The 24,055-nt window shown below is 33.9% G+C and overlaps 1 protein-coding gene across 1 annotated transcript in view; it reads right to left on the bottom strand.

The window, feature by feature from the left end:
- HTR2C (5-hydroxytryptamine receptor 2C) overlaps positions 1-24,055 on the bottom strand; it is a 307,860-nt gene that overhangs the window by 153,476 nt on the left and 130,329 nt on the right. Inside the window, exons 3-4 of the mRNA XM_070603676.1 lie at positions 15,037-15,150; positions 9,611-9,924 (exon numbers count right to left, since the gene is read on the bottom strand). Of these exons, the coding sequence (XP_070459777.1) occupies positions 9,611-9,924; positions 15,037-15,071 (349 nt within the window). The 5' untranslated portion in view covers positions 15,072-15,150. The remainder of the gene's footprint in view (positions 1-9,610; positions 9,925-15,036; positions 15,151-24,055) is intronic.

Here is a 24,055-nt window from a genome sequence, read left to right as displayed (position 1 = left end):
TGGTTATTTGTTTATATTAATGCTACTGATTTTTGCATATGAATGTTTATTTTGCTATCTTACTAAATATCTTATTTTTTTAGTAGTTTTATCCTTATTTGTTTAGAGTTTTTGAGATATGCTGGAAAAAGAGATAATTTTACTTTTTCTTTTTCAGTCTTTACAACTCTAAGTTCTCCTATCTAACTGCATTGTCCATCTTCATTAAAATGTTGAATATAAGTGGAAGTGCGAGGCTTACTCATCTTTTTCCTAATCTCAGAACAAGTGCCTTAAGTGTTTTTCCATTAAGTACAATGCAGGTTGTACAACTATGTTATTCATATTTTCTTATATTAAGGAAGTACTATCCATTTCTATTTTCTTGAACAATTTTTATGGAAAGAACTGTGAGCTTGACAAAAGCTTTTTCACTCAATATCTTTAGAGATAAATCACATACTTTTAAAATAATATGTTGATGTTATAAACATAACACTGTGTTAATAGTACTATTGTATCAAATTGATATTAATTATTTTTAGCTTTAATTAGTAATAATGTTCATGTATATTAATATATTTTATTAAGAGATTCTTTAATATTGAGCCAATATAGTGTTACTGGAATTAATCCCAGTTGGTCATGGTGTAATATGTTTTAATGTGGCATTGGATTCTATTTGTTGATATTTTATATAGTACAGTCACATGTCGCTTAATGATGGAGATACGTTCTCAGAAATGCATCATTAGGTGATTTCATCATTGTGTGAACATCATAGAGTGTACTTACTCAAACTTAGATGATATACCTTCCTACACACCGAGGCTATGTGGTACGAATCTTATGGGACCACCGTCATATATGAGGTCCATCATTGACTGAAACGTTATGTTATGCTTGACTGTATTGTTGTATTGATAGTCATAAGTCATGTTGGTCTATAATTTTCTTTCTTTGTACTCTCTTTATCTGGTTTATGTGTTAAAGCTATGCTTGCTTCATATAAGAATTAGGAAGTTTTCCTTTATTTTCAATGCTCTGAACTATTTATGGAGCATTATGACTATCCAGTCTTTGAAGATTTTATAGAATTCCCCCAGTGAAACTATCTGGATCTTTTTATGTGTGCAATAGCTGGTGTTTTTTTGTATAATAGCTCCTTGATAACTTTATTTCTTCTACCGAAATTGGTATGTTTCTCTCTACATCTTGTGGGGTCAATTTTGTTAACCTGGTTTTCTCTAGAAAATTCCCTATTTTCTATGTTCTCAATTGATTTACATGTAAATCCAAAAAGTAATCTCATGATTTAAAACATTTATTTTGCTTCAGCAGTTGTTTTTCTTGTCACATCCTATTTTGCATTTTTATGCTTTCTTCTTTTTTCCTTAAGTTAGCTAGTGATTTTTTATTTCATTTAAAAGTTGGTTTTGGGGGCCAGCCCCATGGCTGAGTGCTTAAGTTCACATGCTCTGCTTTGGCAGCCTAGGGTTTCAGTGGTTCGGATCCTGGGTGCAGACATGGCACCGCTCATCAAGCCATGCTGAGGAGGCATCCCACATAGCACAACCAGAAGGACCTACAACTGGAATATACAACTATGTACTGGGGGACCTTGAGGAGAAGAAGGAAAAAAAAAAGGGAAACTTGGCAACGGATGTTAGCTCAGGTGCCAATCTTCAAAAAAAATTGTTTTTTTTTAAAACCAGGATTTTGATTTATTAATTACATGTATTGTTTTTCTATTCTCTATCTAATCAACTTCTGCTTTTATCCCTAGTTTTTTTCTTCTTTGTGATTTCTTTTGATTTACCTTGTAGTTCTTTCTAACATTGCTTGCTGGGAATTGAATTAATTTTGATACTTTTATTTTTACAGATAAATGTGATTAGAGCTAAGAATTTTCCTCTGATCATTGCTTTAAGTATATTCTATAGATTTTGATATGCAGTGTTTATGCTACTATAGTTCTAAAAAAATCTGTAATTTCAATTTGCATTTCTCTTTTTGACCAAGAGTTGTTTAAAATTTGTTATAACTTCAAGATGAGATGGTTTTTGAACTTTTGTTGTTAATAATTTCTAGTATTATTGCATCTCACCAGAAAGTACTTTTTGTAATATTTCTACTTTTCTAATATTTTCTTTGTGGCCTAATATATGATTAATTTTTGTGAGTGTTCCATGTACACTTGTGAAAAAGGTACACTCACTATGATAAGGGTATAAATTTCAACATATATCCATTAAGATCTATATCCTTCTTTGTTTTTTGCCTAATCTTTCTTGTACTGAGTGTGATGTGTTAAAAATCTCTCATTGGTAGAATGTATCCATGAATGTATCCTTCCATGTTCTTTAGTTTTTGCTTTGTAAACAGCATTGCTATGGTATTGGGGGCATGAATATTCTTTACTGTTATACCTTTGTTGTTAATTGTGGCTGTTGTTATAAATAAGCATCCTTTTCTTGTTATGGGAAAAAAAAATCTCTCTTTTTCACTCTTCTTTTTTCACTTGAAATTTACTCCATCAGATATAAAGATTACAATTTCTGTTTTCTTATTGTTTCCATTTGCTTGATACACCTTTGCCCATCCCTTTATTTTTGGCAATTATGAATCACTGGGTTTTAAGTGTTCTTCTTATATATAGAACATAGCTGGTAAATTGAAAATATTTTATTTTTAATAGTGAATTAGGTCCATTCAAGTTTATTGCTATTACTGATATGTTTGTTTTCAACTTTGTCACATATCATGGTATATTGTTGAAAGCATTATGTTTTATTTTGTTGTAATTCTTCCTCCAGTTGATTCTTCTCTTCCTCTTCTATTAATTAAATTTATTTTGGTTTTAGGAAGGTTTGTTTTTGTCCTAGTGGTTAACTTTATATCATATTTGTATCATCTTTTATTTACGTCTGTTTAATGGCCTTAGACCCCTTTTTTCTTATTAAATCTATTACTTTCTTGTTTACCAGAATATTTTTTGGTATCATTTAATTCTCACCCTTTGTTTATGTAAAAATCAATGAAATTATTCTACTTTCTTCTTCTTTCTCTTTCTCTTCTTTTCTCAGTTTTAGTTGCATTATTTCTAATATGTTAAAGTATATAACAAATAATATATATCATATAAGATATAACAGTATTCTTTTGCCCTTATATCACCTTTATTTTTATCTGAGCTCTAAAATTAAATATATTAAATGCTCACCATCAGTTTTTTTGGCGAAATTTTCCTAATCATCCCTTGGTTGGATGAATCACATCCACTATTCAATTTCTTAAGAATGGCTTGTGGGTTTAGAACTCTCTGCGTTTAAAAAAAATTAAACTTTTAATAGCCTTGATGGCCAACTTGTCTGGATGTAAAATCCTTGTTTCAAACTTTATTTGAGTATATTTTTCTGTTTTTAATTTAAAGTATAATTTACATATAGTAAAATTCAGCCTTCTAAAACTGCAGACTGGAATTTATAGCTTTTCAAATTTTGAAAAATATATATTTTATATAACCACCACTACAATCAAGATGTAGAATAGTTCCACAATACCAAAGTAAATGCTTCTTTGAAGTCATCCTCCTACATTCAGCCCTTGGAAACTAATGATATGTCTTCTGTCTTTATAGATTTGCCTTTGAAGAATGCCCTACAAATGGCTGACTTTTAAAAAAATATTGCTTCACAGTGGCTTAGCTTTGTTATTTTTGTTAACTGTTAAATTTTGTTAATTTTTAATTTGTTAAATAAGCCAGTCTAATTCTCTTGCTCTTATAAATTATTTCTTACTTTTGCCTAGAATCCCTGAGGATTTTTTCTTTATACTTAAAATCTAATGTCTCAGGTATATCTTAAACTTAATTGTTCCAGGTCAAATTTCTGGTATTAAGTTGGCCCTATCAATATGTAGATTCAGAAACTTTTATTTCTGGAGAATTTTCCTGGATTATAGTATTAAATATTAATTCTGTTCAATAATTTCTTTCCTTTCAAAGATTCTCATTATACAGTCATGTGTTGCTTAACGATGGGGATATGTTCTGAGAAATGCATAGTTAGGCGATTTTGTCATTGTATAAACATCAGATGGGACTTACAGAACCTAGATGGTATAGCCTACTATGCACCTAAGCTATATGACACAGCCTATTGCTCCTAGGCTGCAAGCCTATACTGCATGTTACTATACTGAATACTGTAGGCAACTGTAACACAATGGTAAGTATTTCTGTATCTAAACATAGAAAAGGTACAGTAAAAATATGGTATAAAAGACAAAAATGGCACACCTGTATAGGGCATTTACCATGAATGGAGCTTGCAGGACTGGAAGTTGCTCTGGCTGAGTGCGTGGTGAGTGAATGTGAAGGCCTAGGACATTACTGTACACTGCTGTAGGTTTTATAAACACTCCACTTAGGCTGTGCTAATTTATTTAATAATTAATAAATAATAATTTATTAAACAATATTTTTATTTCTTCAATAATAAATTAACTTTCGCTTACTATAACTTTTTTACTTTATTACTTTGAAAAATTTTTAACTTTTTGACTCTTTTGCAATAACATTTAGCTTAAAACATAAACATATTGTACAGCTGTACAAAAATATTCTCTTTATATCCTTATTCCATAAGTTCTTTTCTATTTCTCAAATTTTTAATTTGTTTTTACTTTTTAAACTTTTTTTAAAAACGAAGACAAAAACACACACATTAGCCTAGGCCTACACAGGGTCAGCATCACCAGTGTCACTGTCTTCCACCTCCACATCTTGTCCCACTGGAAGGTCTGCGGGGGCAATAGCATGCATGGAGCTGCCATCTCCTGTGATAACAATGCCTTCTTCTGGAACACCTCCTGAAGGACCTGCCTGAGGCTCTTCTTGAGGAGGTGTCACTCTTTTCAGAAGTAAGTCTATGGTGATTTGCTTGGTTTGTTTGTCTTTCTCATCATAGATTTGCTCGTAAGCAGATAAGGCACAACGAACACTTCTCTCTATTAATGAAAACCTTTCAGTGTTGGGGACCATGTTTGCAAGCTTTTTAAGGAGCTTTTTGAGGTCTGAAAAAGCTTCTGCTAAACCCTTCACTGTGAATTTTCCTGCAGATTCTTTTTCTTCTCCTGAGGTTTCCCTTTTTCTAGCCTCTTCTTCAGCTATGTGTTCCTATTCTGGTTCCAACAACGCAATGGTCATTTCCTCAAGAACCACCTCTAGGAGTTCCTCAATGTCTGCCTCACCCACACCCAGGGTAAAGTTGTCTGCGATCTCAACCACAGCCTTGTTGATTTTTGCAACTTTATCATCCTTGGAAAATCCTCTGAAGTCATGGACAAACCTCTTGGGTGTCTTCTTCCAGATGCCTCTCATATGCTCCCTGGTGACATCACCCCAAGCCCAAGCATGGTTTTTGTTGTTGTCATAGATGTAATCTGTCCAGAATTCCATTGATGTCTTCTCAGTGTCATCCTCAGTTGCAGCAACAGCCTGGGCAAAGGTCCTCCTCAGGTAGTAGGCCTTAAATGATTATATAACTCCTTGATACATTGCATCACAGAGGGGGTGTTTGGAGGGAGTAATACCACTTTGATATTGGGTTGAAGATCACCAATAAAAGGAGGATATCTGGGAGCTTTACCAACAATAAGCAAAATCTTGAAAGGTATGTTACTCTCCACATAGTACTTCTCCATTTTGCTGGCATAGCAATTCAGGAGGGCATCTAGGAAGAGGATTGGGGTCATACAGGACTTCTTATTGCTCCTGTAGTATACTAACAGTGTGTGCTTATCGATACGCTTGAAGGCCCTGAGGTTCTCGCTGTGCCAGATCACAAAGGGCTTCAATTTGTAGCCTGCAACATTGCCCCCAAGCAAGACTGTTACCCTGTTCTTAAAAACCATGAAATTTGGCGTTGATTTGGCTTCCTTATGGATGAAAGTCCTTTCAGGCAGCCATTTACAGAATAGAGGCGTTTCATTCATATTGAATTTTTGCTCTGGCACGCAATTTTCCTCCAATCAGTTTATCTAGAGTTTCCAAAAATTCTTCAGCTGCCTTCACATCAGCACTCACAGACTCACCACTCACTTTCACATTATGTAATGCATAATGATTCCTGAATCATTTAAACCACTCGCGCTAGCAGTAAATTTCAGCATCGTAGTCATCTTCAACCTTTTCTTTCAACATCACAAACAAACATTTTGCTCTAACTGTGATCATCATGTTGCTGAGAGGGACGTGCTTCTGTGCCTGGTCTTCAATCCAGGTCATTAAAAGTTTCTCCATGTCTGATATAGACCCTTCTCAAATTTTTGTTAGTCTCATTGTCTTCAATGAAGCAGATCCTTTAATGGCTTCTGCTACTTTGTTCCTGTTCTTCAAGATCACAGCTATGGTGGAATGAGACATGTCTGACTGGCAAGCAATAACTACCATTGATTTTCCACCTTCATGGTCCTTAATCACTTTTAATTTCATTTCCTGATTAATCACTCGACATGGCCTTTTACTGGCAGTTTTGTATGCTTAGGGGCCATGATAAACAAAACAACGAGATTGAATCAAGCACAAGAGAAAATGATGTAATCAAGAGATGCAGTAGACACTAGACGTATGAGGCTGCTGCATATTGTTTTACAGTAAACTTTTTTTATAAGTAGGAAGAGTACACTCTAAAATAATGATAAAAATTGTAGCATAGTAAATACATAAGCCAGTAACATAGTCATTTATTTCCATTATCAAGTATTATGTACTGTACATAATTGTATGTGCTATACTTGTATACAACAGGCAGCACAATGGGTTTGTTTACACCAGGATCACCACAAACATGTAAGTAATGCATTGTGCTTCAACTTTATGATGGCTATGACATCACCACGTGACAGAAATTTTTGACCTTGATTATAATCTTATGAGACCACTGTTGTATGTGCGGTCTGTCCTTGACCGAAATGTTATGCGTTGCATGACTGTACCCACGTTAGATCATTTTTGCTGGTGTTCCATCTCAAACATTTTCTTTCTGACCCCTTTTACTTCTTTCTTTATCTTGCCTTCTTTCTCTTTGTTTCCCTGTTTTTCTTCAATGCTCCTCATTAAGTTTTCATATAAATCTGTTCTTTAGACACTTTTAATTTAATGTTCATTTCTGACATGGTTTTGCCTTTTTCTTCTATTTTATTGTCCTGGGTTCAGTCAACTTTTGCTTTATTTTGACCAATTTTTTTGTCCATTTCTTTTCTTAGTTTTTATATTTCTACTTCATGGTATTTTTTTCATACCTTCAAATACATGTTTGGGGAAATTTAATTTTGTTTGAAGTGTTTTGTTATAGTTTTCTTTTTCTTGATCATTCTTTATTAGTGGGAATTTTCATTAAATGCCTTTTTTTTTTTTTGGTGAGGAAGACTTACCTCACCAAACTAACATCTGTTGCCAGTCTTCCTCTTTTTTTTTCACTTGAAGAAGATTAGCACTGAGCTAACATTCATGCCAATCTTCCTCTACTTTGTACATGGGATGCTTCCACAGTATGGCTGACAAGAGGAGTAGGTCCATGCCCAGGATCCAAACCCATGGACCTGGGCTACCAAAGCAGAGTGTGTGGAACTTTGACCACTTGGCCATGGGGCCGGCCCCATCAAATGCCTTTTTTGATTCTCATGTTCTTCTTTCTTCTTACAGTAACTTGGTATAGATAAGATTGGTTGCATTTTTGAATTTATATGAACATGGCTGGAAGTTTGTGGATGGTTTCCCAGATTTCAATCTCAAGACTATCTTCTTCTCTTCATGGAAAAAAATATAGTTTCTTTACTGGAGGGCTTTTGGGCTATGGTGAGGGACAGTAGGGGGGGGGGTTGATGGGTCTTTACGTGTTAACATTTTTTTTTATAAAGTGGTAAATTTTCCCCTTTTGCTTCTTTTTCCCTTTGTTGTGCATTTTTTCCAAAAGTCACCTCTACCTTCCTTTTCCTACCCTTTTCTACCTCCAAAGAGTTCCTTTTCCAAGACTGCTTTCTTGTGTCCTATGCACCCTTCTAAGTCACTTCCCCAAAGCCTGAGCTTTCAGGGAAAGTTTTCAGAATTTTTAGACTTGGGGTAGACTCTCTTTTCTGTGATGATTTTAGATCAATCTTAGGCTTCCTGCCAGCTTTCCTCTTCTCCCGTTCACGCAGTTTTTCCTGGACTGTCCTTCTTCTACACAAGAGCATGTGATGGGGGCCTGATAGGTAGCCCACTCCGATATCCTGTTTATTTTTCTATTTACAGATAATTTGGAGTTTAGATATTCTCCAAATTTGGTGGTGGTATAGCGCAGTTTTATTTGTTCTTGTTGTTCTGTATTGTTGAGGGAGGATGGACGCGTTAGGAGATTTGGTTTTAGGCTGATGCAATTATTTGACCATCCATATATTTTTTAAGAGAGAAACTGGCAAAATGAAACATACCAGAAGACAAAGTACACCTTCTAAAGTACATTCATTCCAGTAAGCTTTTCTTGCATAATGATGGAGCTGGAGAGCGGGAAAGTACTCACTGAGCAGGTAAAATACTTATGCTTTGAGGTTAATGCATCATTGAATCTCAGTAAACATAAGAAAAGCATTTTTCTGAATTTTATAAAATGCCTATTAAGATAATCTATTACCACTGTGTGTTTAGACCAAGATAAATGATTTTCAAATTCCATGAGAGATTATTTTCTAGATGCGGTGATCTTCTGTTAGGATTTGAGAACTAGATACATTTTCAGTGTTATTCCTTCTGGCCTAATTCCATTTTACACCCCAGGTAATGGAGTGTCTATTCCACTCCTTTGTGAGATGAGCATATCAGCAATTTAATTCAAACTGGGTTCTCCAACTCCCTAGTAAAGATACTTTGTATAAGTGATTTTGATTGTTAATTATAAATATTAGCTAGAAACAAAACTTAGGTTAAAATGAATAGGACAAAGACATGGCAGAAAAATAAAAAGAAAAACAAAAAACCTCTCGAAAATCAACATATGAAAACTTTCAATGCTTGAATTTTTATTGTGATAACGTGACCTTTCACTTGTATAGTTAGTCATTAATTTGTTATCGCCCGTTTCCTCCTAGAACCATGAATTGTAGACTCCATGAAGAGGAATAGCTGTTCTTGAGTGCTTATTATGCACCAGACACTTAGTTTGCCAATATTTAAAAAAATAACTGAAAGTATATTTACTAAAGATGATAAGCCACTTTTTCCTTCTTTGTATAAGAGATGGTACTAGGTATGTGTACTGCCCAGAATATAGGAGCGGGAGCATGTTTCTGTCACTGTCCCATTCTGTACATTGTAAGACGACTGTCATTGTTTACAAATGACACTGAGCCATAATGTATCTATGTAAGATCTTAATATATTATAAAGTGTCTGTTTTGCTTTTTAAGCCTCTGCTACCGATGTATTTAGTAAATATGATACATGCACACAATTTCTTCTGTCACACAATTTGCTTTTTTCATTTCCAAAATGATACAAGTAAAATAATTAACTTTGTGAGTGTTTACTCTGATACCTGACACAAATTTATGACATAATCTGAGATTGAAAAATTAATAAAATTGTACTTACCATAAAGGATTGCAAGCAGAGACAGTGGCATGACGAGTAGTCCCACCAGCATATCAGCAATGGCTAGGGACATTAAGAAGTAATTGGTGGCATTGTGCAGTTTCTTTTCCAAGCTTACTGCCATGATAACGAGAATGTTGCCACCTATTGTCAGGATGATTATTATGACGATTGAAAGTGCTGGCCAGTTTTGTACCCCGTCTGGGAATTTGAAGCGTCCACCATCGGAGGTATTGAAAATGTCAGTTACTATAGCTGCAACTGGGCTCACAGAAATATCGCATTGCCAAACCAATAGGCCAATTAGGTGCACACTGAAAATTAAGAAAAAAATAATCAGGTACATATCATATTGATTATACCTAACAAATTACTCATACAAAACAATTGCTTTTCTCTTAACAATCATTGTCCTCATCGCCATCACTTCTATTCTCTTAATTAAACCTCTGTACTTCTTTCTATCCGAGGAATACTAACTTTGACTGAGTGCTTATGATGAGTCAGGCACTTAGCTTAGTGAAATATATATATGTATAATCTCATTTGATCTCATATAACAACCTCATGAGGTTAGTACTGGTTTATATCTATTACGTAAATGAAGAGACTGAGGTTCAGAGAGGTTAAGTAACTTTCTCAAGGCAATACAGACAGTTAGTGGCTGGGGTAGGGTCCACACTCAGGTGCCACTGATTTCAAAGCCTGTGTTTCAAACTTTTACTCTGTACAATAATCTGAAACCACAGTATTGTTTGAATTGCTGTAATGGTCTATTCTTTATATTTTTAAAACATTAATTTCTTCTAGATATCCTCTGAGACAACCTACAACAGAATGAGAAGAGATTTTCTTTTAAATGTGCAGTACCTTGACAAGAAAATTGAAGTTGCCTTCTTTTAATCCAAAGCTAAGAAGGAATAAATTGCCATCGGACAAACTTCAAGCAAGATTTTGGATGAGGCACAGTGGGTTTTGGCAACAGTACATATTCATTCTTTTTAGAACTCGTCTTACCTTCTCAGAGCTGCAGAATGACTTTATGCTGGTACATAGTTTTTATCTGTGCTATAAATTTCCCTTCTACCTGACACTCTCCCCATTTCTGTCCTATGTTTTCTGGGCCTTGTTCTAGGCTAGAAAGTGATTTGTGGTGATTAATTCATATGGGTTTGCTGCTTTCGTATGCTGGAAACGAAATCTAAGTCATTTAAAGCATACATTTCTCATGATGGTATTTTGGTAGATTTTACTAGTAGGAATTTCAGGCCAAGTGGCAGGCTAATGCAAGAGAACTGGACATGGTTATGTTTTGCAAGTTTCAAATTAATTTCCCCTGATGGTGATATGAGATTTAATCAGGTTACGTACATTGTGTCCTCTCCAAGTGTAAGCTCCTAAAGTGTCTAATAAAACTAACATTTTCCTTAATAAAATAGACAAGACAGACAAGTATATTCAATATTTCCTACTTAAAAGCAAGAATTATCTGTAAAAGACTGTCTTATGTGTATTCTATGTTCAGTAATATTTAACGAGTATTAAGCATCAACTATACTATACGTAGTGGTTGTAAAATCTGACATTATTTATAGAGGAAAAAATTTCCTCTACTGGTACAATATGTGCTAAACAATTTTCAACGCTAGCCAGTTGAAGTCAGATTCTTTCAGGAATTGGGGAGATGGAACACATGACAATACAACAACCAGAGTCTATGAGTTTTCCATGCAAATGCCTTCGTTTCATTATCTCACTCACTTGTTCTTTGAACTAAAAATATTATCTCCATACAGGGAAAATATATGCGTGATTGGATTGACTCATCACTTACTATCAATCATCAGAGAAACTTGCAGTAGTAAAGCTAGATGATTATGATTATCATAATCATATCATATCTATAATATTTTATACGCACACACATGCACACACACCATCCTTTCTGAACTGAGTGAAACAGCCTGAAAAATTATTGGCATTATTTAAACTTAAGTAAAAATATTGTAATAATTTTTAGCATATTTAATAATTATTTCTCTTAATATCTTGTTAATATACTTCTACGAATTTTTTTTCTTTTTAGGAAGATTAGCCCTGAGCTCACATCTGCTGCCAGTCCTCCTCTTTTTGCTGAGGAAGACTGGCCCTAAGCTAACATCCACGTCCATCTTCCTCTATTTTATATGTGGGATGCCTGCCACAGCATGGCTTCATAAGCAGTACATAGGTCCATGCCCAGGATTGGAACTTGCGAATCCTGGACTGCTGAAGTGGAGCACACGAACTTAACTGCTGCGCCACTGGGCCGGCCCCTCTATGTATTTTAAGATAATGAAGAAATCATAAAAATATTTTGACTTTCTCATTCTACAAGGAATAGAAAACTAATAGTTCAGACATTTAGCTTAAAATTACTTCTCATTAGTCAAAGTTACTTGATGTCCTAAGCAACATGGAGGGGAGAGGCATACATAGTAATTTTTATCAAATAATGAGAAGCAATTGGTAAATTCCTTCAAATGCTGGCCGTGTTATTTTCTTGGAACATAAATAAATAAGCTAGGGGCTGGCCTGGTGGCATGGTGATTAAGTTTGTGTGCTCTGCTTCAGTGGCCCAGGGTTCATGGGTTTGGATCCCAGGTGTGGACCTGCACACTGCTCATTGAGCCATGCTTTGCTGGCATCCCATGTACAAAATAGACGAAGATGGGCACTGATGTTAGCTCAGGGCCAATCTTCCTCACTAAAAAAAAAAAGTGAAAACACTACATGATTCAAAAACTCTATATCATAATTAGTCTGTGATTAACGTGAGAAGAAATTGTTGAAAGAAAGAGCCAAATAAATAGAAGCAAGTTATTTACTCTCAGCTTTGGTTATTCTGTCACTGTATTTGTTGCATTTGGCATGTGGCCAATGTCCTAGCTACGTGATCTTAATGATTTTTTTTTGACCAGTCACTTAACCTCTTAAAACATCAATTTCCTCATCTGTTCAACAAGGATGATCTCTGTCACATGATTGTTGTGAAAACTAAATGATCTATGTAAAATCCTGAGAAGAGTACTTTGTCATAATAGGCCCTCAATAAATGTTGGAGCTTACCCTCTTTCTGCCTTCAAAGATAAACAAAAGTATTTTAGGATGTCTACCCCTCAACTCATGTATTTCAAAATTTTTCAAGAATTTAAGTCCTGATTTTATTTTCGGAAGATACCTATTTATGCAGAACTGTGCTCCGATAGTAATTTTAAATTTGAGGTCTTTTCTGATCTAGCTGATGAACACCTTGTCTTTCTGGCATTAAAAAAAAATTATGGTTTAAATTAGCTGACGATCATCTCAAGTAGTCTCACAGGACTTTACGCTCACAATAAAATACTGCATCTTCAACTGTCAGTAAGAGAACCGCAAATATATTTAGCCTTAAGCCTAGAAAATAAAGTCCTAGCAAAATATGCAGTCCAACTTCAAATTTTCTAAGTAAATTATGAAAACATCTAAACCCTTTCATATTTCTCAAAGAATGATAGAGAACTCCAGGATAAAATTGTATATAAGGAAAGAATAGATGAAAAACTGTGTCCAATTATAAATTTTATAATTTGAGTATCTTAGAACTTTGAGATAGAAAACTACTTCAAGTGGTCATCTTGCCTACCTCAACTGGTCAGATACATTTTTATTTTTTATTAAAGAGTCTGTGAGACAAATACCTAATTACTGAGGAAGTTTGTAGAATCTAAATATATCTATTGTGAATTATAAATAAACTAATGATGCTGGGGAAGATCGTGAAAGAGTATTTACTTCAGTTTCCTGGTTTCAATTCAACTAAAATTAATAAATTCTTATTGAGTACTACTTATGGGCAAAGTATTATGATTTTTATTGCAGTTTAATCCTGTTTTCTATAGTTTTGTAATCAAGAATTGGCTATATTATAATTTAACCTAATTTCTAATATTTGTTTGCTCAGTGAATTATGTACAGTCCTTTTACAAAAGTAAAACAATTTAGGTCTTGTTCCTAAAGCTTCTGTTAATTGTTATTAAGCCCACAGAAATCTCATAAAATATGTACACAAAATCACAATTTCTCTCTGAACAATGCAAATAATTTATTCACTGTTACTAAATTTTTAATGAAAATATAATTTTACACTCTTGGTAGATAAAAAACGATAATTTCATTTAAAAGTCTGAGTACATTTTAAATCTACTGGGATTTTGCATGGCATATGACAATGGACATTATTAGAAAAGATGAATGGTCCCTTGTTTCTATTAACAGAGTGTAAAAACTTCTGTATGACTTCCTTAGTTTCATAGCAGAATAATTTGGTGCCTGTTAAGGTAGCCCTACAATTTGGTACATAGACCCATGGCTATAGGCTGAATTGGCACAGGCGCATGGAGTAAGAACATTTGTCCTTTCGTTTTCCCGTTCCTTACTCTTTTTTTCCCTTTTTTATCATTGTCCTTCACCCTTTCCTTTTCCTGTCTGCTCTAGTTCTTTTGGAATAATGCATCTTTGAGACTTTCATTACTACAGTGTACAGTGACATCCAAGATGGGCTACAGTGGCGCCTATTGCAGAGGATCCAATGTTGATGCACTTTATATCTACGTTACTCTGTAAACTTCTTCCTGGGTGAGTCCTGTTACAGGAATCATAGAGGAGTGAGGCAATTCAAGGCTTCTCAACTGTACTGATCAGAGTTTACAGAGCCCTGGATCTTTGTTTCCATGCCCCCCCATTCCTCGAAAAGTGGGTTTGGAAGAAACAAACCCCAAATTTTATTAAGTTAAAAAGAAGATGTACCTGGGTTAGATCACATTTAGAGTTGCTCAGTACTTGAATCCAGTTCTTTACTTATCCCCTTTATATTACATTCTGTGGACTTTAACTACTGAGTCATTGTATCAAGACTCACGAACATGACATAGTTTTCCTCTGTCCAACTACATCCCTTAACCCCCAGGCCCTGACTTCTGACGCATTCTTTTGCAACATCAAATAAATTTCATAAAACCAGAGGCTTATAAAGATATTTTATTCCCTTGGCTGTTTAGTTCATGCAGGAAAGAAAAGGAAAGGACCTTTCTCATTTTCACGTTTTAACTGTGAAGAAAGCAACCACGAGCAATGGAATTATTTTTGAATTGAGGGTATTGTTACCATATTACTTGTTTGAATACATGAACTTTTGTGTTTAATTGACATTCAAATTATTCAGATTTTTTTCCGTTTATTTTTTTTGATTAGGAAACACCCACAATATTAGTCTATTGGGATGCAAGTCATTTGCACAGATTGAAGCAAATATAGCTGAATGATCATATAATAGCCTTTTAACATTTTTGAGCAAGCTACCATAAAAAAGTTATCTTTTCAAAAATAGTAAGTAATAAGATCCTTACAGGAACGAATGCACCGCTTTCCTCAGGTTCACCATGATTGCTTCAGTCTTAAGCAACCAAAGTTTAAAATTGAGAAGAGGAAACTAACAGATTGGATTCATAATGCCATCCTTTCTGGGGAAAGAAAAAAAAGAGAAAGAAAATTAGTCAAAAGTCCAAATAACTTGCATAACAACAAATTAAATAAACAAATATACTTATTAAGTGATAAGAATCAATACTAAATTTAGCAAACAGGTAAGCATGTTATATCATATAAATGAAAAAAAAGACAGAATAGATTTTTCATTTATTTACTAATATACAACCATCATAGTTTTGCTAAAATTTCTTGTATGCATTTTATTTATATAGGGCTTCTACTAAATCTCCCTCTATTAGAGTACATGTAGCTTCAATTCAGTGTTTTGAGGAAGCAAGTAAGAATATACATTTCTTAATTTGCTAACCATTGGGGGAAAGTTTGTGATCTAATAATTAAGTAGCGTGTGTAAAGTAAAAAATGTTTCATCTTATAGCAATATGGAAAACTAAAACAAGTTTTCAGCATTTTTACAAAGTGAACATATTTTGTATAACATTTCCAGTTTTTTTCTTCAAAGTGAAGCAATTTGCATTTACATAGACTTTTGCATTAACCAACAATATTCTCCAGAGGGCAGCAACAGATTTATACCAAAATAAATGAGTTGGTCAAGTTTACTATATTAAATATAGCAACCACTCTAGGAACCAACTAGTTAGTATCCAATAGATAGTATGTTACAGTTACAGCAAGTGGAATAATGCTGAAAATTGCAAACAAAAGGCCAGTTGCACTAGATAATTGAAACAAAAGTCCTTAGTTTATTTTATTGATTGAGAGGTGACAATGCATCTTCAGAGGTACTAGGAAGGAAGCATGAAAACTCTCTAAGAAACTTTTCAAAGAATTTCAGAATGAATATCTTCAATTTTTGTGGGCTATTTTTCAAGGAGTTATTTGTTGCATTGCAAAACATCACCAAATATTTACACAGCCGATTATTCACCACTTAGCACTCACTATGTTCAGAATGCTAAAATACTGGCCAAGAGTAGAAAGAACGCAAATTTGCTGAGAATCTCTGCTGTGCTCCTTGTGGAAACATCTTTACAGAGCAGAACAGGTCACTATGAATCTTTACATTGACATTGAAGAAATATTCAGTGTGAATTCTAGTGATTAATATACAGACCCTCTGGTTTTTCTGCCTAGAGGTTCTAACTGGTAATAGAATGGGTAAACCTCTGTTCTCCATCTTGCCTTTTCTTTATCTTTTATTCTAGGATTTGGATTATACTCTTTTCCCACATCAAACATCTAACATCTAATTGTATTACTTTCTGGGGTCACAAGCTATTACAAGGGCCAAGATCGTCACGTTGTTAAGTGTGCATGCAATGAGTGGTCAATGAGAAAAATTTAGTTGAGTTGAGTGTGTGTGTTTGTGTGTGTGTGAGAGAGGAATAACATTGAAAGAGCATCCATTTTGTCCAATTTGTAAATATTTTTAAGGAATATAATAAAAATCTGTCGATAACCCTTTTTAGTGTTTTCTAGGTTCTTTTAGAAATCTGGAAATAAAATTTTACTAGAACAAATTGCCCCTTCCCAGGTTTCACATCTCATTTAATAGAACTATTATTCTAGACTCAAGCTACAAATTTAATTTATTCTCTTTTTTTATCCCTCAACTCTCACTTGTGATTTCTATCAGTGCTATCTGCACAAAAATCTATCTGAAAATCATCCCCTTAACTACAGTAATACGTAAAATATGGCCTCCAGTATCTAGAAACTCAAAATAGTCTGTGAGAGAGAGAGAGTGACATTAGCCAGACCGTTTCTATTCCATAAAATACTGCCAGACAACACATAAGTCCCTTTTTCTGGGAGGTCTGCAAATAAGTGAGAGAAAAAATGGTAAAGGGAGACAAAAAAGTTTTATTTTGCTTCTTAGCCCTCAATAAATATCAAAATTCTTCTTTTTTCCCAATAATGAAATATAAAAATTGTTTTCAATTTTTATTTTTCAAGTATCCAAAGATTAAAATAATTCAAAAGTTTCATAGTAAAATATTCTTCATTTCTATAGATTATAACAAATCAATTGAAATTGTGTTTGCCATAGCTTGATATGATAATCATCTCATTAAACATTATATTATCCATATTCTGAGTCATGGTAAAATCTCATTATTGTTATTCAGAATATTATTATATTCCTTTAAAAATTAATCAACTGCATCATCCTTTTTACCTGTAATTTTCCTGGGAAATATAAACAGAAAAATTGAATAACAAATATTTACTTTTTTAAGTTCCAATTTCATTGATTGAGAAGAGCATGTAGTAATCACAAAAGTATATTATGTGTATATATCTCCAATTTATTAACTAAAATACCTTGAAGGCAAAATAATATCTTTCTGTGCTGTTAATATTTACATCCTTTGAAAGTTGACTATACCTGACAGAAAATGCCCCTGGATTGGTGGTAAATTTAGAGATATTATATGATAGACAAGAATATATTATGTAAGTTATGTAAGTAAGTAATGCCACATTACATATTTCCCCAAAGGGCCAGGTCACTATGATGGTATTTCGCAATGAGGAACGTTCTGTGAGTAATTCTACAAAAAGAGGAGGGGATGCAAACCCTCTTAAATCCTTGGATAAGATAAATTAGTTAGACAAACAAAAAAATAAAACAAATCTAATTAAATGCTCTGATCTGCATACTTCTCAAACTCCACCAATTTTTCATAATGGAATTCTCATGCTTGTGTGAACACAAAAAGAATACCTTTAAATTTAAGTATTCAAATTTGGGAAGATTTGTGTTTTATAAAATAAAGAAAAAAGTCACTTGTGGGATAGCTGACAGAATGATTAATTTTTTATAAGAATTTACTAATTCTCATAGAAACTATGTTTGATCATGTAACAAGGTAATAATGTTATAAAAATATATACATGTTTATATGTGTGTGTATATACATGTGTGTGTGTACAGAAAAAGATTGATTAACTTGAAATCAATTAGCTGTCTCAAGCATGAAGAGAAAATCACAGATTAAATCACAGAAGTAAGTTCCAGATGAGTAAATACACATTCAGACCAATCTCATTTCTTTCTGTAGCATAAATCACAAACCTTTTCATCCTCTTTCTAAAGCTCTGTAAGATCTTCAGGCATCAATAACAGTAACTACATTTGCTAAGGCAAAAAGGGGGACAAATATTAGTTTTCATATAGTTCTCTATAGTATAATTTTATACAAAAACTGCAGAATAACCTCAATTAATATGGAATTTTAATTAAGCAAAAGCCATACCCTCAGCATTATGTTTAATTGATGCCTATGAAATCTATGCTCATATATCAACAAATGTCATGTGTCATATAGCATATATCACAAAAACATAGTGTGAGCACTTGAGAACAATTGAACCAAAATAAGATCTCCACTGCATATTCAGAAATAAATTTCATAATATCAGAATCAGTATCACTCACAGAAATACTTAAAAGCCATTATCAATAATCATCATGGAAGTGAAAATAATGACAAAAAGTAAAAACTCTGTGGGGAAGAAAGGCTGGCACAAATTAAAAAGAGCAAAGGCTACTTTTGTCTCTTCCAACATGACCTCAGGCTAGACTTGGGAATTTGTCAATTTCATAGCTAATTCCTATTTAGGTCTAAACTTAAGATTGACTATGATGGGACCTAAGATTTCTTCAGATCACAGCTCCTATTTTGACTTATTCTTAGTAGCTTTTTAAGGGTTTTGCATGGGTATGAATTTAAGTCATGCTACACCTCCTGCATTCATTGTAAAAGAATGTGATGGTTCATTCACTTGGAAGACCAGTGTTGTGCTCTCTCTAAGGGATCTAGTTTTCCATGCTAATTTGCCATCCAGATGGTGGGATATATGTGGCCTTTATTTTTTGCTTGTGGAATACTGTATATTAAATTCATTTGTGAAAACTACAAAGGTGAGACGGGAAAATCAGTTTTGCATATCATTTCAGTTTTACACATACTAAATTTAGCTTATGAAAGAGCATCTACTTTGCTCTCTATTGGGAGGTAAAAGTAAAAACATGAATAATAACAACAAGGAAAACCCCCAAAATTTTGGAATCCAGTAAAGTCATAGTTGGGGATTAAGTTTAAGAATCAACTGTTAAGCCAGTAAAGAGTAGACATTAAATTAGAGAAAGGAAAAACAAGGAGAGAAGGCAGCAAATAAAATGGAGAGAATAGGCAAAAGGGAGAATGTCAAGGGAGAGTGTTTTGAGAAGGAACAGAGTTCATACTATGTGATTTGCTTAAAGAAGACTGCTAGTAAATTTAGCACCATTGCAATAAAGTAGTGTAGAAAGGATCTAGAATGCAGTTGGATGAAGGGGAAGAGAAGAGGAATGGCCAGATGAGAGAAGGTGATTGTTGAGGAAATGGAAAATGTTTAAAAAGTTTTGTCTGATGCAGCAGAAGCAGATGTGTACTAAATGTGTACTAAAGACCCTTTTGAGAGGAGGAGTCATGTAAATGTACTTCCCATGTAACTCCCATGGTCCTTAGCCAAGTGCTTGGTGCAAAGCAATGGGCTAATTGAAGGGAAGGGAAAGGGAGAGACTTGCAGAGATTTAAGGTGTGAAGTCAAAAGATCCTAAGAATAAAGGAAGAGCTGTGGCTTTGTCCAAATTGAGTTTGGAGTGGATAGAAGTCTACAACTTTGTTGAAAACCCTGGACATTTTCTTGGATCTTCTAAAGCTAACCATTTATAATTCATTTGTACCATTACCTTTTCCACTCTTTGACACTGAAGAGAGATTGGTCATGTTTCAATCACATTTTATGTCCTCTGTTTTTTATTATTTCTTTCCAATACCAGATCAAACATATTATTGATGAGACTAAGAAGAAAATGCCAGCATTTCTACTTGGTGTTTTAACAAATTTGGGGGGTATAGATTAACCCATAAAAAAACATAGTTTATATTAAATTTCTGGAAATACCATGAGCTCATCATGGTGATGCAGCAGATTACTTTCTCTCATACTGAAGAGACTAAATCTGACGCTGAATGTTTTTAAAAATTATTGAATATACAGTCAACTGAGATCATTCTTGTCTGACTTTTTATAATACAGCCTTTAAGAATTGAATAATTAATAACAAACGTAGATGTTTAATTTTTGTCAGTTTTCACGGTTCAGAAATTATGGACTCATAATTCAAAAATCATCCCTCTGGGTACTATAGCCACAGAGCTTTTGGCAGATGGCTAGATCAAAAGTGAATTAGTCATAAATGTTCAGAACAGTCCTGGGAAATTATGTTACTGTGGCACAGATTTACATTTTAGGGGGAAATCTTTTAATTCAAAAACTATCCTTAGGACTAATGAATGTTGTAGGAATTTTCCTTTCAACTTCAAATGTACTGTAGGGATTTTCTAATAAAACATACAACAATCATAGTAAAAATTCACTTTTGCCAACTATAATCAAATAATAACTATTTATGATTTTAATAAAAAGTTACTAAGTAGTCCAGTTATAATCAATGCAACTAGAGCCTGTTCTTCTACCAGTCAACAAAGGATCTTTAAGCATGTTAAGCTCATTTCAAACTTTATTGTATGAAGTTAAATAAATTCCAACTGTCTATCTTCAAGTATAAGGTCTTAATTTATTCTAAAATTATGAATTCACACAACTCCTACGGCTGGAAAATGATGAGTGATCAAATAATCTAGTCCTTTGCCTTCAGACAGGTCTATATTTAAACCACTTGAAGAAAGTTGATAATTGATGTTCTTTAGAACAACCTCTAGGAGAGGCAATTTTATAAAGTTCCAATGTTTGGCAATCTGCTCTGCCGGAAAGTGTTATTTTATATTAGGCAAAAAGCCTTAAGGTAAGAGACTTCAATGGGAATGATTAGCTCTGTAATAGTCAAGTATCTATACCATAGGATAATGCAATACTAGCGACTTGCTTACTGTATCTTTCTTTGGCTTGCCTGAGAATGCAGTGCTTCAGACACAGAACTGGACACTTCCTCATAGTGCGTCATAGTGAAATCTAACGTATATAATCTGAATGTACAATTATGTATATTGGGTGATTTTATAATTTCTTCTCCAAACTGAGACACTTTTGAAAGGGAAGGGCAGGAGGGCATTAACTGGATGAGACTCTGGGTGTCTCCTGGGCATTTCATGAGATCTGGTAATAAGGTGATTATTTTATTTGAATGCAGGTCTAGTGTCATTACTGTCATTTCTTTCCTCCAGCCCCTCAAGATAACGTTTAAACAAATTTAAACGTTTCTCTTGTTCTTGGAATTTAAATGAAACATGAAATATTTTCTCCTTATTTGTATTTAATAAAAGATTCTGCTTGTGTTTTACATATTTTATGAGAGTGATTATTGTTAAATTTAGTGAGCGTTAACAAGATAGTTACCTTGTAAAATCTACAGTATATAAGATCCTAAGTTTTTCACAGCTAGATTTATTCCATTTACCTAAAACAATACTTCAAAAACAACACCGCTTCCAAATTGATAGAGTTAAAATAGCTACCAAATCACTCCACAATAGTAGTACCAGACATTGAGAGAAGCTGGCTCAGTGGGCAGAGTCCCCGGCAATTTGAAGCTGCTTTCTCCATAGGTGGTAGTAGCACTATCCCCGAATTATCTCAGCATAAGTATCCACATAGCAGAGTAAACCGAAGGCTTTTAAACAGCGGAGCTCACTGGAGCAAACCATATGCTAAATCTCTGTTTTGGAGACCAACTGTGACTAATTTACAGGACTGAAAACTCTGTATAACAATACTTTAATGTATTTGAATATTTATTGCTTGTCTATTATGTGCTCGGCACTCTGCCAAATGCTGGGCATGTAGTAGCAAACAAGATAGAAGAGGCCTCTGCTCTCATGGAGCTCACATTCTAGCAGGAGATACAGACAACAAACATTTAAACAAATAAGTAGGATAATTTCAGATAGTAAGAATTGCTAGAAATAAACTAAAATGGCATAATGGATAAAGAGTGATTGGGGGACATACTTTAGATGGACCTATGAATGTAGCCATAGCTTGAGGTTAAATACTTAAAAAATATTATAATATACTAATAATATTAGCCAGCATTTGCTGGTTATTCTCAATCACAATAAAAAATACAGTTTGTTTACACTGGGGAGTTAAGCATATAACAAGTGTCATTGATGGGAACACTTTAAAATTTTCTGTTAGTTTGATTTTAATTTTGCAAACCAGGGGGAAAAATCTGTTCATCTTTTGCTAAAATACTTAACGTTCGATTTAACTGCAAAGTAAAATGTGTTCCCACTTACATTTACATTGGTGCCTCCTCCCCCATAAGCAATTCCCACTTCCCATCTCATTAGGTTAAGAGATCACAAACTTTTGACTATATAGCAGGTCCTTCTGGCTGTGGAAGGTTCCAGTTGAGTCATGAAAAGCGAAAAGTTCAATCAGTTGCCCAGATGTATTTATTGCCAAATAACTGGGTACTTGGATACATCTGGACAGCCGAATGAACTCTTAACTCCTCATCTTTCCAATAGCTCTTCATTTCACAGCTTCACAATCACCTATATAAAAGGAAAAGAAAGAAAGAAAGAAACAAATATCTACTTTGGAGTAGAAGGATCAATTTTTTCCTGGTTCTGCTGTCCCATCTACAAAAAAGTAAATCTTACCAGTTGTTTTATAACTTATTACTATAAAATGCATATAAATCACTAAAATGCAACAATACCTATAAATAACATATTAACAATGTTAAATTAAGATATATCACAGGGGGCTGGCCCTGTGGCTGAGTGGTTGAGTTCACGCACTCCACTTCAGCAGCCCAGGGTTCACTGGTTTGGATCCTGGGTGCAGACATATGCACTGCTCATCAGGCCATGCTATGGTGGCATCCCACATAGAAGAACTAGATTGACCTACAACCAGGACATACAGCTATACAGTGGGGCTTTAGGGAGAAAAAAAAAGAGGAAGATTGGCAACAGATATTAGCTCAGGGCCAATCTTCCTTACCAAAAAAAGCATAAAAAAAGATATACCACAAAAACAAAAAAATAAGTCAAAATCAAAATTAATTGTATAATTAACAATTTAAATAATATATAATTTGTTCTAGTATCATTCAGTACCCAATATGTTAAATATATGTAGTATAGCATAAAGGACACTAGGCAGGGAAGTAGGAGACATGGGTTCTAGTCTTAACTCTATCACGTGGTTGATGTGTGACTTAGGATAAGTCACTGAACCAATTTCGGTCTTGGTTTTCTCATCCATTATATGAGGGGAATATGATAGAGGATCTCTATACCATCTGGCTCTGAAATGCTGTGATTAAGGTTTTATTCATAAATATTTGACATTATTCTATGGTATTTTACAAATAAGAGGCTTCTAAATAGCTGTTTGATTACAATTAGATTCTACTTCCTTATTGCCAAGTCAGTGTAAGATATGACAATCACCTGAGAAAGCCTCTTGATTTGAAAAGAGTGTGAAAGTGATTTTTAGCTTGAGTATCCTCATAATGCAGCCTGCATATCCCACAAATTAATGTGCATGTATTCTGTCTCATCTCTTCTTTCTACTTTCCTAAAGGAATCTTAAATACATATCTCATTCTCAAAGAGTTGGGAGACTACACAGACTCACAAAAAATTTAAAACAAAGTCATTTAATGTGATTTTCTGATTTAAAAAGTTTTTCTGCCAAAATACTTTACAAAAAAGTTAAGTAAGAAGTAATGGCTAGTTTTGTCGCTATCTAAAGCCTGACTTCTGTTTTAGTAGTTTAATGCTCAACTAAAACCTGTTTATTGCTTTGTGTAGTTTTCTCCCTTTTTATTTACTTAAGGAAAAAAATAGTACTTCAGTTTGACAACTTTGAAAATACTCCATTTCT

The sequence above is a fragment of the Equus przewalskii genome, chromosome X (assembly GCF_037783145.1).
Source record: "Equus przewalskii isolate Varuska chromosome X, EquPr2, whole genome shotgun sequence".
Taxonomy (NCBI): Eukaryota; Metazoa; Chordata; class Mammalia; order Perissodactyla; family Equidae; genus Equus; species Equus przewalskii.
The sequence above is the reverse complement of the archived record's forward strand: the minus strand, read 5'-3'. Positions and strand labels throughout refer to the sequence as shown.